The 15,237-nt window shown below is 38.4% G+C and overlaps 1 protein-coding gene across 1 annotated transcript in view; it reads left to right on the top strand.

The window, feature by feature from the left end:
• Window positions 1-210: 210 nt before the first annotated feature.
• Window positions 211-15,237, top strand: part of helz (helicase with zinc finger) — a 54,679-nt gene continuing 39,652 nt past the window's right edge. Inside the window, exons 1-12 of the mRNA XM_063476574.1 lie at window positions 211-260; window positions 4,343-4,588; window positions 4,981-5,017; window positions 7,164-7,288; window positions 8,202-8,258; window positions 8,680-8,728; window positions 9,296-9,371; window positions 10,233-10,431; window positions 11,092-11,199; window positions 11,556-11,697; window positions 14,231-14,386; window positions 14,532-14,802. Of these exons, the coding sequence (XP_063332644.1) occupies window positions 4,361-4,588; window positions 4,981-5,017; window positions 7,164-7,288; window positions 8,202-8,258; window positions 8,680-8,728; window positions 9,296-9,371; window positions 10,233-10,431; window positions 11,092-11,199; window positions 11,556-11,697; window positions 14,231-14,386; window positions 14,532-14,802 (1,448 nt within the window). The 5' untranslated portion in view covers window positions 211-260; window positions 4,343-4,360. The remainder of the gene's footprint in view (window positions 261-4,342; window positions 4,589-4,980; window positions 5,018-7,163; window positions 7,289-8,201; window positions 8,259-8,679; window positions 8,729-9,295; window positions 9,372-10,232; window positions 10,432-11,091; window positions 11,200-11,555; window positions 11,698-14,230; window positions 14,387-14,531; window positions 14,803-15,237) is intronic.

Raw genomic sequence — 15,237 nt, 5'->3', positions numbered from 1 at the left:
TTAAAAAACGATGCCTAAATTGTGCTCTAATTGCAGAATGACCCGTAGACTAACTTTACTTGAATTTTAGTCCCACGTGTGTGCTTACAAGAAATAAAACTAACTACTATGACAAAAAGGATGCTTGTCATCACGGGCCATATAGACGCGCACGCAAACACACGTTTCGGTCCCCTCAACCTTCAGATCTGTACATCCCACTATGCTTTGCGATGACGGTCTGACAAGTGGATCCAAGATGGCGTAGAAAGTAAAGCTAGGTAAGTGTTGACTTCCCATTTTCAGCCCTTTCAGTTGTCTTTTTCATCTCAAAGGCACTGCCACGAAACCCCACCATACATCATTAGGATAATGGCGAATGCTTTGAGTTTATGCACGAATAACAACACGATGTCATACCAGTTATATGCGTCCAAACACCGTGGCAAAATCACAGGCCCGAACCCGTTTTGTTTCGGCGAACCTAGCTAGCTAGCCCGCTAACATTAACAAACCAGACAGCCATTCTTGTTGTGAGCTTCCCAGTTTGGTTCCAAGAAAGGCCGTGTTTTGGCTAGCAGGCTAACTGCTAGCTACGCATACTCTATTTAGTGGCAACACTGTGTGCCCTGTGCAAAGGCGAGCGATAAGTTGACCAACACTTTGAGTGGGGACATTTTTTTTTGTTTTTTTGTTTTTTTTGCAAGGCTTTGTGACGCTGCCGTCATCGCTCTTACTTGCAGCAGTCATGACAAGTTTGCTGGACAAACAATAGCTATAACTAACTACTGAAAGGCGAATCATGGCCACTCCAGTGTATTTGCTATTTAGTGTATGCACTCTTGCTGCCTCCTGCCAGTTAAGCTCAGGGAAATAAGTTTTTACAGCCGTATTTTGCACACGTTGCTGCTGACGATACTGTCAAGCCAAATAACGTTATCTGAGGACAACGGAGACAGTCGCGGTTGCTCCACAACTATTTCCCGTTATAAATATCAGCGTTTTCTTCCACTGCATATTGTAATCGTGGAGTCCCACGACTGGACACCAAAAATAAGACAGCTGCCCACCCGCTGCATCCCGCCAAACTATTTTTCGTTGCACCAGTGAAGTGGCTGCACTAATATTAGGTAACGGATATCCCCACAGTAACAAATAGGGCTGTGAATCGCTACATTGGTTTTAAACTAACCCTACTTGATCGTAGCAAGCACTGTGTTAATATCAGTCATGCATCTCTTTTGTTTTTTGTTTTTTTGTTCTCCAATCCTGTTGTTCATCTTCCTATAAGCCATAATTCTCTGGTCAAGCAACTTTTAACTCTCAACTACGTTTGGATGATTACATGTTTTCTCCTTAGTCTTAAGACTATTTTAATTATTATATTTGCAGAAAGTTGTTTTACAAATACAAACAGCTACTTTAAATTTAAATCCCAGAAGTTATTTTAAGTTTTTCTGACACTGTGGATGAACCATTTTTATGCAAAATGCTCCAGACAATGTGTGATGATGAGGTGTGGCAAAATTGGTTAGTTTCATGTCTGCATGATGACAAAAAACTAGTTATACTAATCAAAAATGCAGCATTGTTCCTCATCTGTATTTTTTTTTAAATGAAGCGTTCACACCATGAGTTCACTTTTTGAAGATCAGCAGACCTATAATGTGTTATATTCCTAAATGAAAAGGCAAAGAATTAGCTGCTTATGGTCCCCTCCCTGCTTGGTTAGCTTATTTTTTCTGACTCATGGAATATCTGTCCAGGCCAATGGTGATGATTGTGGTATTTTTAGCGTTAAAATTAATATAAGTGCAATGACTGCATTTTTTGCTTCACATATGCTTTTTGCGACAGTGAAAAAAACCCTTCAAATACATTATTGTGCGTCATGTGTATCACCATGTACTGCACATAAGCTGAAAGACTTGTCTCTCTATGGTCCTAAGAGACGTATTGAGCCAGAGCAGCTATTACTAACATAGCTGTATGTTAGTGGATGTTGAAGAAGTGTCTCAAACACTGTTACAGGGTTAACAGACTCCCCCACTGCACCCACCCCTTCTTGCATGATTGATTTTGATTTTGAAAATTGTTAAAAAAAATATGTGTGAAATGTCAAATGATCCTTTTGTTTAATGTCTTCATCATGCGATGCAGGTGTAAATTGCAATTTCACAGCTAGCATATAGTAGTTTGGTGTCTCCTCTCTCTCTTTCAAGGACGCCGTGTTCCAAATATGCCTAAAATTACTGTGTTGTAGGTGACAGCTTCCCTGTTCCTCTGAGGTAGTCAGAATCAAAATCTAAATTCCATACTGTGGTGAGTGCTTGGATTGAAATTGAGCATCAGCTAACTGTTGAAACTCAGTTTGCTTTGCACATAGCTATAATAGGGGCTTTTAGTGTAGTATTTTTGTGACAAAAGCTCTTTATCTGCCTTTCTGAGATAAGTTGCAGTTCTGGTGTTGAAACCAGCATGGTTGGAAACTGGGCCAGAAGTTGCTAGGCTGTTATCCAAGGCTAAGCATTTGAGGCTTTGGCGTTTGACAGGAGTTCACGGTGTACCCTCCCTATCCTGGAAACAAAAATGCCACTTGTAATTGCAGATTGAGGTTGTTTCTTACATGTTGTTGTACAAGATATAAATTAGAAACTAATATGATTGCAACATATTTGTATGTATATTTGTAAAAATATTGTGTTAACAATTAAACGCTAGTGGTGCCACTTGAGTTTGAGTATTTGTACAAAGCACACTGAGGAAACAGTGATTTTCACTAGATAAAAGCAACATTGGTCTTTACATTCAGTGTGACCTTTAGGATTTGGAATTGATAATTGGTTTTGGATGGTTACCAAATTGTCTAGATCATTTGAATCATGTGTCTCTGAACCTATGAATTTCCGTTATCTGTGCTATTATGTTTTCTCACAGTTAACACAGGGGCCTTTGTACTTTGGAATCACATGTGAGGCTTTTTGAACTCTTCATTCTATACTATGTTTATATTTAGTGATAATAAATCCACATTGATTTAGAAAATGTAGAAAACTTCCTATTTCTATTTTTTTCTCTCCAAAAGTTGATTAGGAATATACAAAGTGAAATGATCGTACCCCTAACCAGAACCTGTATTGGCATTGATATTGTAATTTTATCAAGATCCATCCTTAGTGAGCCCCACAATGTGAGCAGGGAAGTTGCAGATTCCAGCGGTAGAGTAAGTTAAATTAAAAACTGGGGTTGGGTTGTGTGAGTTGTCAGATAAAGTACATGTATAATGCCTTACCTGCTTTCAAGGTGCACTGCTGTGCTTTTCCCAGTGGCTCTTAGCCTGGAATTTTTGTTCTGGGAATCTAAGTGTGTAGACATAAGTGCAAACTTCTCACAGTACTTATTTTCGTCACGGGGCAATATCGAACTGAACACTGTGTACCGATGGGTTGAGGTACCGTTACACTCCTAGTTCCAAAATACGCAAGTCTCATCAGGACAGATTATGATGAGGTTTTATCTGAAACATTGTAAAAATAAAAGTACCGCCTACTAGAAATTCAACACAAAGGTTATATTGTCCTCTGCATACTGTCCAGCATGTCCACTATCTTGTCTCAGCAATGCCCCTTAATTCTGGATGAACAGTTATGCCTATTATGAGTCAGTTGACACCAGACAGCTGACTCCACTACTGACTTCAGAGCTTGATCATAAAGAAGAATGTCTCTTATATTCCTTAAGACATCTCACATGACTACATCTTTCTCTGCTCTTTGCAAATGTATTTCAATTTACACTGTGTAAGCACAGGCGGAGGTTGAGGTATGTTAGAAACACTCCAAGGAGTCTTATCCTCTGTTCTTGTTGATTTATGGCAAACATCAGTCACATGAGAACTTGACTCTTGCTTGTTGCCACTGTAAAATGACATTTTACTGTAGAAAACCTTTTTAAAAAAAAAAACAAACTTGTTCCAAATCAAAACCCACAATATATAATTTATTATTAAAGTGAACATAATTTAATAATTTATGACTGTGACGTTATGTGGAGGGGAAAAAAAACATTTACTTTATTTAAAAATAATGATGTTCTGTGTCAACTACATCTACAAGTAAAAGCAAATAAAAATGACCTATCAAATAGGGAGTTCATAGGAAGCAACAGACTATATCTTACCTAATAGCTGAATTCAGTTTTCAGTGGAAAGTTAGGCAGCTGATGTTGGCTGCGTTTTACATATTGTTTGACATTAATCAGTATGACAATTTCTGAGGGGTTGGAGAAAAAGAAAATTGTTATCTTTTGTCTAGCCCTGTTTTTTTTTTAAAGTGTTTTTGTGGTGTTTGTGTTTTATTTGTAGACGGTTTGTCCCTAAGTCATGGCGGACAGGAGAGCGGAGAAGTCATGTGAAGAAGCCAGTAGATCGTTAGCCAGGCGGGAATACGAGGCGGCAGTCAGCCATAGCACGGATGCCCTGGTGGTCCTTGCACCCCAACCCCCATCCTCCAGCACCCCCATCCCGCTGAGTCCTCCATCTCTTGTCGCTGCCGCCGGACCCCTCCGCAGCCGTGCCCTGCTCTACCGAATTGCTGCCTTCTTGCAGCTGGTGAGGACACTGGCTGATTTTTACAACTATTTAAAATCCCCCCAAATCACAATATAGAGACAGAACTCATTAACAGTAATAATGTGAAATATAAAATTATCATCTAATACTCATCTCGAAATTATTACATTACATTGAAATAACTGACCATTGTGCTTTGAATCAACCTTTGTAAAATGAAGAAAAGATTAAAAATGAGAAAACAGAAGTCTGCTTGTTTCTTCCAGGGTACTGTTAGGTCATCTTTCATGAAGACTAAAATTAGACCTGTTGCTTGAGGCTGAAGATTATGGAAACTACTTAAGTCTTATAAGTCTGATAATGTGAGGAAGTATCACCAAGTATTCTCATTTGTAAAGGTCATAAATTTTCTCCCCCATTTCTGCCAACAGAAAAATTATGATGAAGCAGATGAAGACTGCAAACATGGTGAGTGGCAACTCAAATTGTAAACAGTGCTGATACTGTAAGTTAGTGTAGTGTAATAGGTAATTTTGTACCCGTGGTAGAAGTTTCACCATGTCCTGACATGTTAATTTTGCATCTACTGTAAGTGTTATAGCTGAAAAACAGAAGAAAATAAATGTTTAGGTCAGCACTCAGGTGATGCTTGGGGTCAAATATAGTGTCCCAAGTGAGTCGTTTACTGCAGTAAACCTGGCATAGCAGGGGACTGCTGAAGCTTGCATCATAGAAAAGAATATGGTACAATGCAGCCTCTTTCAGCCTGTATAAAAATACAAGCCCTGATAGTCCTAAAATGTCATATTTTCATTGAACTTTTCAGAAAATCAAATCAGTCCCTTTCACTCTTTTTCTAGAGAGCAGGCATGCAGACTTATCACATACAGAACATTGAAAAATATCTACAGTCAGGTCCATAAATATTGGGACATCGACACAATTCTAACATTTTTGGCTCTATACACCACCACAATGGATTCCAAATGAAACGAACAAGACATGCTTTAACTGCAGAGTGTCAGCTTTTATTTGAGGGTATTTACATCCAAATCAGGTGAACGGTGTAGGAATTACAACAGTTTGCAAATGTGCCTCCCACTTCTTGAGGGACCAAAAGTAATGGGACAGAATAAGAACCATAAATCAAACATTCATTTTTTAATACTTGGTTGCAAATCCTTTACAGTCAATCACAGCCTGAAGTCCGGAACACATAGACATCACCAGACGCCGGGTTTCATCCCTGGTGATGCTCTGCCAGGCCTCTACTGCAACAGTCTTCAGTTCCTGCTTGTTCTTGGGGCATTTTCCCTTCAGTTTTGTCTTCAGCAAGTGAAATACATGCTCAATCGGATTCAGGTCAGGTGATTGACTTGGCCATTGCAAAACAGTCCACTTCTTTCCCTTCAAAAACTCTTTGGTTGCTTTTGCAGTATGCTTTGGGTCGTTGTCCACCTGCACTGTGAAGCGCCGTCCAATGAGTTTTGAAGCATTTGTCTGAATATGAGCAGATAATATTGCACGAAACACTTCAGAATTCATTGTGCTGCTTTTGTCAGCAGTCACATCATCAATAAATACAAGAGAACCAGTTCCACTGGCAGCCATACATGCCCACGCCATGACACTTCCACCACAATGCTTCACTGATGAGGTGGTATGCTTAGGATCATGAGCAGTTCCTTTCCTTCTCCATACTCTTCTCTTCCCATCACTCTGGTACAAGTTGATGTTGGTCTCATCTGTCCATAGGATGTTGTTCCAGAACTGCGACGGCTTTTTCAGATGTCGTTTGGCAAACTCTAATCTGGCCTGCCTGTTTTTGGGGCTCACCAAAGGTTTACATCTTGTGGTGAACCCTCTGTATTCACACTGGTGGAGTCTTCTCTTGATTGTTGACTCTGACGCACATACACCTGCCTCCTAGAGAGTGTTCTTGATCTGGCCAACTGTTGTGAAGGGTGTTTTCTTCACCAGGGAAAGGATTCTTTGGTCATCCACCACAGTTGTGTCCCGTGGTCTTCCTAGTTTTTTGGTGTTGCTGAGCTCACCAGTGCGTTCCTTCTTTTTGGGAATGTTCTAAACAGTTGTTTTGGCCACGCCTGATGTTTTTGCAATCTCTCTGATGGGTTTGTTTTGTTTTTTTCAGCCTAATGATGGCTTGCTTCACTGGTAGTGACAGCTCTTTGGATCTCATCCTGGCAGTTGACAGCAACAGGTTCAAAAAGCAAACAGCACACTTGAAATGAACTCTGGACCTTTTATTTGTTCATTGTAATTGGGGTAATGAGGGAATAACACACACCTGGCCATGGAACAGCTGAGAAGCCAATTGTCCCATTACTTTTGGTCCCTTAAGAAGTGGGAGGCACATATACAAACTGTCATAATTCCTATACTGTTCACCTGATTTGGATGTAAATACCCTCAAATAAAAGCTGACAGTCTGCAGTTAAAGCATGTCTTGTTCGTTTCATTTGGAATCCATTGTATAGAGCCAAAAATGTTAGAATTGTGTCGATGTCCCAATATTTATGGACCTGACTGTAACTGACTGAACTGAATTTATTCTTTCCATACCCACTCCTCTTTCCTCTTCATCTTGTGATAGTCCTGGCAGAAGAAATTGCCAGGGGAGATGGTTCACTACAGGCGAACTTGCGCTCCATGCTGTTGGATGGCAGCCTGCAGGAGGTGGCCAGCATCCTGTCTAAAGCCTTGTATGGAGAGCCAATGGTATGAATAATGTACAATCTATAAATCACATTCAAAAGTACTGTCAGGCTACACATTGGCAGCTAGAAGGGTATTTAAAGTGCATTGCCTACCATTGCCAATGTTCTACAGTTTTAGAATAAAAATAATAATAATAATTCAGGCAATGTTTTTATTATGATTTTTGAAGCAGCTGTCAAAAGTTAGATGGTTTTGGTTTCCACTGGCCATTGTTAGATCATGCATTGTTTAATTTTTCTTCTCAACAAATTACATGTATGTTAGTACAGATTTTAAACTTGAATATTCGTTTAGATCTGATGTGGGATTTTAAATGTTACCCTATATTTTGGATTAGAAATGTAATAGGCACTTTCTATGTATAATGAAATTCTGAGGGGATCATGGTCCATATAGAGAAGTGTTAAGCAGACAGGCAGTTAAACACAATATTAAAAAGATGAAATATTTTGGTCATTATGGATATTAAAATCTTTTGGGTGAAAAATAGACAAAAATGCACTTCTAATCACCACTTATTTAGCAGATATTTTCTGAGATTTTAAACATTCAGGAAAATCTTCATATAGTGGTGGATAAAGTCACTACCAGGAAGTGCAAATAAGTGATGAATCAAACAAGAGTTTTATTTGGCAAATAATTCACTAAGAAAGTGAATTGCTAAGTACCCCAGCTATAAGGAAGCCATAAATGCATGAGCCAAAGGCTTTTTTGCGTTTTTCGATACTATAATTTGTGACTTGTTGCCAGCAAACTCCAGGTTACATCGCACATACATTTCACATTCCACTGATCTAATATGGAAACCTTTGTAGTGCATACTGTAATGATGATGAAGATCAATTTTGCATGTTATTGGTAAAAAATGACTACTAATAAAAAGGACTAAAGTAGTTGTTTTCTTTCTCAACAGAATGGTATTGTTGCAAAAGACCTGAGCAGATTAAAAATGCTCTTCTCTGAAATAGAGGTACGTGCCTATTGTTTGTCATGCTCCTTTGTTCCAGTCATGTGGTGTTTAGTTTTACAGGGAATTCTTTAATGCTTGTAGATGGAAATAATTATTTGGTTATAGCCAAAGTATCTGTTCTTTATTTGTTCCCGTGCAATATGTTTAATGCCTAAGCTGATTGCATGGAGCTCGAGCTGTTTTTACACATGAACAGAGGATAACCTCAGGAAAGTCAGATTGGAACATTGTCCAAAGTCGCTCTTTCTCACATTTAATGATGGATCCAACAATGTGTGACATTTGCATGCAAATGTGTACCTCCATTGGGTAATGCCTGGAAAAGTTAAGGGCATGCATGTATCTCAAGTTACTAGTTGACGTATTAGAAATAATCTACGCACCACCTCCAAGCTCCTGATTCTGCCCCCCTCTCTGTCAGGCTGTAAAAGGAGAGATGGCACCAGAATACACAGATGACCAGGATGAAGGTAAGCAAATGTGTACCATGACAAAAAAAAAATCACATTAATATTGTTTTGTTTTTTTCCCCTCTGCTCATCTTGACTGGTGGTGCAATATGATTATAAGCTTCTGGCTGAAATGGACCTGTGTGTCACTGTAAATGCCTGAGTGTGTTTTTAAGGATGAAAATACTGTATAGAAAATATGAACGCACATCTTCATTTAGATTATGAAATTCCAGCTCCAATTATTGAGTTTAAAGGCAGATCTTCTTCACAGTTTTAAGTATTTAGGCTGTGATTTGTAGCTGTCCGTCTCTCTCATACATACTGAAGTTCAACAGACAAAGTTTAAAAAAAGAAGAAGAAAGAACTGACAGTGTTTAAAATTAAACATAAATGTCTCTTAATAGAAGACCAGCTTGTTTTTAAAAATTTAAAATTTTAAAAGCTAAGCTGCAACAGCCAACAAGGCGATGTCCAGCAGTAGCAACAATCCCAGCATAGTTTCTCTAGAAATTGTATAATCTAGTTAGCATTAATGGTTACACTTTTCTCAGTCTTACATTGATCACCCTGCTTATATATCGACAGAGGTCCAAGATGGCTGGCGGTTCCGACCACCTCCAAGAGGAGTCACGAGCAGTGAGGAGTACACCCTTTGTAAAAGGTAATACAAATTGTGTGGTTATTTGTAAGAAGTGAGGAATATCTGTAAATTTGTATATCTTTTGATGTGTTACTGGGGTTATAAAAGCAAATACATGTAACAAATTGTAAGGAAGAATTTATGATTGGTAGGGCATAAATGGGAAGAAAAAGTATTGACTATTAGTTACTAAATAGTGGAAACGAGGTGGGATTATATAAGCGTATGCTTCTTTCTACTCCTTTTTGAACGTCAGTTGTAAGTTATGTATAATTATTACTGTTTTGTTCTACTTTTGTTTTGCTTTCTTTTTTCTCTTTATTGTTATACTATTTTAACATGTTCAAAATAAAGATACAGTACAAATACAAATGTATCTCACACTAAATGTTACAAGGAAAAATATGCCATGACTTACGGTTATGTTTATGCAACTAACGGGCATTTGATGTCATCACACTGAGACTTCAGAATTTGTGATTGTAGTTAGTTCTGTGAATTTTCATTTTCATTTTTGAACTCTTTACACCAAAGGGGTCTCTTTTACAAACAATAATATATTTTAGATTTTTGTGGTTGATAATGGTTTATATAAAATTAACCAAAATTGAACATTGTACATTGAAGTACAGGAGGGGTGGGATGAGATGAGATGTGCATTTTTGAGTCTAACTTAACCCCTTAACTACATTGTGTCACAGTCAATGTACCAACTGTTTTTAAATTTTATACTTTTAACCAACCAGCATCACAAAACACGATTAGAAAGCATAATATAAATTAGGAACAAGAACCGTTGAGTATTCTGAAACATTTTATGAAGTAAAACAGTTGCTTGAACTAACATGGAACCACCTGAGCATACTTTTTATTTCCCTTTAGGTTCTTGGAGCAGGGCCTGTGTCGGTATGGGGCCCAGTGTACATCAGCTCATTCACAGGAGGAGCTTATGGAGTGGCAGAAGCGCTATGCTTCACGCCTCATCCGCCTCAAGCAACAGCAGGAGAGTAAACACTTCACCGAAAACTACATGGAGACCTTAATAGAGAAGTGGATGAACTCCCTTTCTCCAGAGAAAGTGGTAAGTGACATTGTAGTTCATGCAAACTCAAAAGTGGCACAGTGAGATAAAAGTGAAAACACTGTGCGAACATGAATGTGTTCACTGCTATTTGAAACCATTCTAACATGCATTCTGATTAAAAGCCTCTGCAATTTCTATATATATCTACTATATAAATCTCTCAAATTTACTACACATTTCCAGCATAGTACCTTATTTACATATGCATCCACACAAAAACTTTGAATATCCTAAAGGAGGGTTTTTTTGTTTTGTTTTTTGTTTTTTTTGCCCCCATTGAGTATTAACACAGCTATTAACAGATATATGACCCTCTAGTTCACTTCTTAAGTCTGTTTTTATTACTGAAAACACTGAAATACCTCCACTACATTTAAGATATTCTAGAAGAACAATGCATCAAAGATTATGTTTTCTTTAGGGGTGTCAGTGTTGAGCACATACTCACAAGCCTTTAATATTATTTGGCACTCTGTATCTAGCTCTTAATTAATGTGTGCTTACAGTCAGGGATACCTAACTTTTGCTTTCATTAATATTTGATGCGTAAATTAACTTGGCTTGCAAACATATTGGATAACCGTTGACCTGTAAATGGTTTATGAATAAATAAGCAGTGATGGTATGTAACTAACCATGGTATTTTATTTCTTCTAGCTAAGTGACTGTTTAGAAGGAGTGAATGTAGAGACCACCTCTAGCCTCTCTGTCACCGTCACCACCAAAAAATCCTCCCACTCCTGGGTCTTCTCCTTGTTGTGCAAGGTAGGATGAAGCATTGAGTGTTGTCTGACCTGATCATTTGTCATTGTGGAGGAGGAACATGAGGGCCGTATGTGGTGATGTGTTAAGCACAATGTTAAGTTACGTTTTGTTTATTTATCAACATTAATTCATTTTCAGCTGAATGTGACAGTTCTTCCACCATTTGATGTCATTAACAGTTGCACTGGTTACTCTCTGCTCTTTTTCACTCTGTGTGTGTTTAAAAGGACAAAAGAATCACATTGTGTTGTTACAATTATCCCAAAACCTATAGTCTGTGCTCCTTGGATACTGGGTATATTAACCATCTGTTAATTTTGTGAAGGTCCTGATTATCTTCCCATTGCTCTGTACAGCCGCCTAGAAAGCTGTTCCGGATTGCTCTCCTCTATGATGCCCACCGACCACACTTCTTCATCACAGGCGTGTCAGCTGGAGAGCGGCTCCTAGGTGTTCCCAAAGGCTGCCAAGAGTGGACTTCAGGGGAGGAGACAGCAGGTGGGTCATAAATCTTTCTGCATGTTATGGTCAAATATGATATATCAGGGGATTTTTATTTTCAAATGTATTTTTCCAGCTTCATAAGGTTTCTGATTCCATTTTGTCTGTATAAATTATATGTGTCACACTTGCATGTTTCATATAATCAAAAAATGTTAATGTTAGACAAGGATAGCCCAAGTAAATACAAAATGCTGATTTTTCTTTTCTTTTCTTTTTAAATGATGATTTCAATTATTTTAAATGATGATTTCAATTATTAAGGTAAAAATGGCCAACCAAACTCACCTGGTCCTGTGTGGAAAAGTTCCAAGGCGAAAATCACTGCTGACCAACCCCCCCTGTTGCGGTTTCTTTTTTCTTTTTTTCCACTCCCTCCTCTCACCAAACCACCAATATAATTTCCTCAGCCGCCTCTTCCCCCTCCTCTACTACCAGTTGCTCCATCTATGACTTTCTAATAGTCTCGAGTCATGTCGACTGAATCCAGGGAAAAGGGCAAAAAAAACGATGTTGTGGGGTTTTTTTTTTTCTGTTGTTGTTTTAAAAAATATATTTTCCTCATTGATGTGTTTCAAAAATGCTGCTTTTAATTTTCGTGAACGATGCAGTCTTATGAATCGCCAAGTGACACCACTGACCAGCCATTCAGTGGCATGCAGTCTTTTGACATCACATTTTTGGATTGTCTTGGATAAATCCAATCTTGGCTATTTAGGTGAGAAGGAGAAGGTAGTGCAGGGGGATCCCTTAGTGGTCTTATGGTGATTGGACTATCTGTCTTGAAGACTACAATTTATGCGTCTGCAGAACAGTGTCTCCAGTGGTGTGCAGCTACAGATACCGTGGTGTGCAGCTCAACAGTAAGTTGGACTGGAAGAACTACATGGAGGCAGTGTACAGTAATCAGGGACAAAGATGGCTTTATTCCCTAAAGATGCTAAGGGCATTCAACATCTGCCAGCCCTTCCTGCGCAGTGTCTACTCTACAGTGGTGGCCAGTGCGCTGTTTTTTTTTTTTTTTTGATGCAGTCTGCTGGGGAGCACAGTTGACAAACTTATAAAGAAGGGTGACTCTATGGTTGGATGTAAACTTTAAGCAGTCCAGCAGGTGGTGGAGAGTACAAGACTTTTGAAGTTGGAATCAGTTATGATCAAGCCTGCACACTTACACCAATGCCCTGGAGGTTATCAATAGTAGAACCTTCAAAAACTGACTGCACCTAAGTGCAAGTCTGAGCACCTCAGGAGGTCCTTTATACCAGCTGCTATGAAGCAGTTTGATGCATAATGATGATATGATTTTGTCCATGTTTGCATATTTGCAAATACTTATTGGCTGTTTTATTTATTTGTATATTGTCAACTTTTAGGAATTACTATTGTTTTGCTGTTTGTGATTTGTGGTCTTATGGCTGTGTTGAAGCTGCCATGGCAATGTAATTTCTTGTAAAGGATTAATGAAGGATCTTTGAGTGGGCCAGAATTCCTCCAGTGTGATGTAAAAGACTCATTTCCAGTTACCGCAAGCGCTTGATTGCCAACAGCCAGTTATTAGCTTTAGATCCCAATTACTTTTCCACATAGTCATTAATTGCATTTTTTTTTTTTTTGGGATGCAATACAAAATTTGTTTAGTCTGAAACCTCTGACAAATATGCAAAAATAGAAGGATAAGGGAGGGGGCAAATACTAGCACTGTACATACATTAGTCAATGCCTTGTGTGACAGAGCTACCACAAGATTTTCATATTATATAAACTTATTAGTCCTTTTATAGGTATTGACAAGCTTAAACATGGAGAAGTCCAAAAAGTTTCATTTAGATTTTCTAATATTTCAAAACTTCTAAATTAACAAGCAAAAATCATTTCATTTATCTTTGTTTATTTTTATTGACTTCTAAACTTGAATATGCCAAACTGTCTGTTCTTTTAATTATTGTGGTTCAGTAACAGTGCAAATGGACAAATAGTGCAGTTCTTAATCAGAAGAGTACGTGTACAAGAAATTGTAAACAAAGTTCCCAGCATTGCTAAGGGGGAAAATTCCATTAGCTGACTAGCCAGGTTGCACCCCTAGGTCTGTATGGCTCTGATGAGTTGGTTTTTTTGTTTGTTTGTTTGTTTTTTCATAGACCAGAGGCTTGCTAGCTGACAACCTAAAATTGTGTGTATTGTGTGGGGGATATCTCTGACAGTGAAGATTCAAATATTCAAATTATTCTAAAAGTCTGGTTGTTCTTGTTAGCGTGATCACTTTGCTGTGTTTGTGTACTCCTTGGATTCTCGGTCTGCCTTCTTAGGCAACTTTTACCATGCTGTTCTACTTATGTAGTTGTTGTGGGGGCTTTGACCTCCAAAAATATCTATATTTTAAAACATTGGTAGAGACTGTATATCAGTGGTGCATAAGTATGTATTCCTTATATTAAATGTATATTCTATTGTATGTATTAAATTTATGTTAGCTCTTACAGCACAGTGGAGTGCTAGTTCAAATGTACTTAAAAATTTGCTCTTCTCACAGTGGCAGCAGACAATGGCCTGGACCACTGTGTCTACAAGGTCGCAGTGGGTTTCAGCACAGAAATCTTTGGTACCTTCCGACAGACCATTGTTTTTGACTTTGGTTCAGAACCTGTGCTAATGCAGCGGATCATGGTGGATGCTGCCTCTATTGAAGGTATGCTTTAAAACGAGCATCAGTGCATAGAAAAGTCTGTTGCCTCTTATTAGCGTTTCAAGATGATACTTGGATAAAAATTTCCAGATTTATTTTTTTTAAAAGTCGCAAAAAAGTAGCAATTAATGCTTTGACCCATTTCTAGACTTGGAGCACCTGTTGGCAGCCAGACAGCAACTCTTGATGACTGCGAAACGCTGGGACTCATCCTGTAAAACCATTGTTGAATTCAGTCCCAATGAGACGATGGCTGAACTGGAGCGCAGCCTCCTTTCCCGCTATCAGATACCTCTATCAGCAGACCAGCTCTTCACCCAGTCAGTCCTTGACAAGACTCTGACCAAAGACAACTACCAGGCCCGACTGCACGATCTGCTCTACATAGAAGAGATTGCACAGTACAAAGAAGTTAGCAAGTGAGTACATACATATTGAAGGTTTCTTAATTCTGCTGTACAGTGCAAATAAAAAAACATTTATATGAAATTTAAACATAAAACTTTGATTGGAATGTTTATTTTACACATGAATAAAATCAAATGCGACACAGTATCTAAAAGTACAGAACAGTAAGTTTTATACCATATTATGCACTAATGTTCCCATATATATTACACGTGCACTGCCTAAACCTACAAAATATATTAAAAAGAAATGTATATACCAATATAGATTCTTTTTTCTAAATTCTGAGCACTATCAAGTCTTTTGCTATTAAATGGCAAACCACCACAAGGTGTCAGACTTAACCTTTACTACATGCTTGCTCTATGCATGTGTGAGAGGGAGGGTGTGTTTCTCACAGACAGCTTTACTAAAAGTGCTAGTGCAAAAAAACTGCTTTGAGGTAG

The sequence above is a fragment of the Pelmatolapia mariae genome, linkage group LG6 (genome assembly GCF_036321145.2).
Source record: "Pelmatolapia mariae isolate MD_Pm_ZW linkage group LG6, Pm_UMD_F_2, whole genome shotgun sequence".
In the NCBI taxonomy this organism is placed as follows: Eukaryota; Metazoa; Chordata; class Actinopteri; order Cichliformes; family Cichlidae; genus Pelmatolapia; species Pelmatolapia mariae.
Note: the sequence above shows the minus strand (reverse complement) of the source record. Positions and strands in the feature narration are given on the sequence as shown.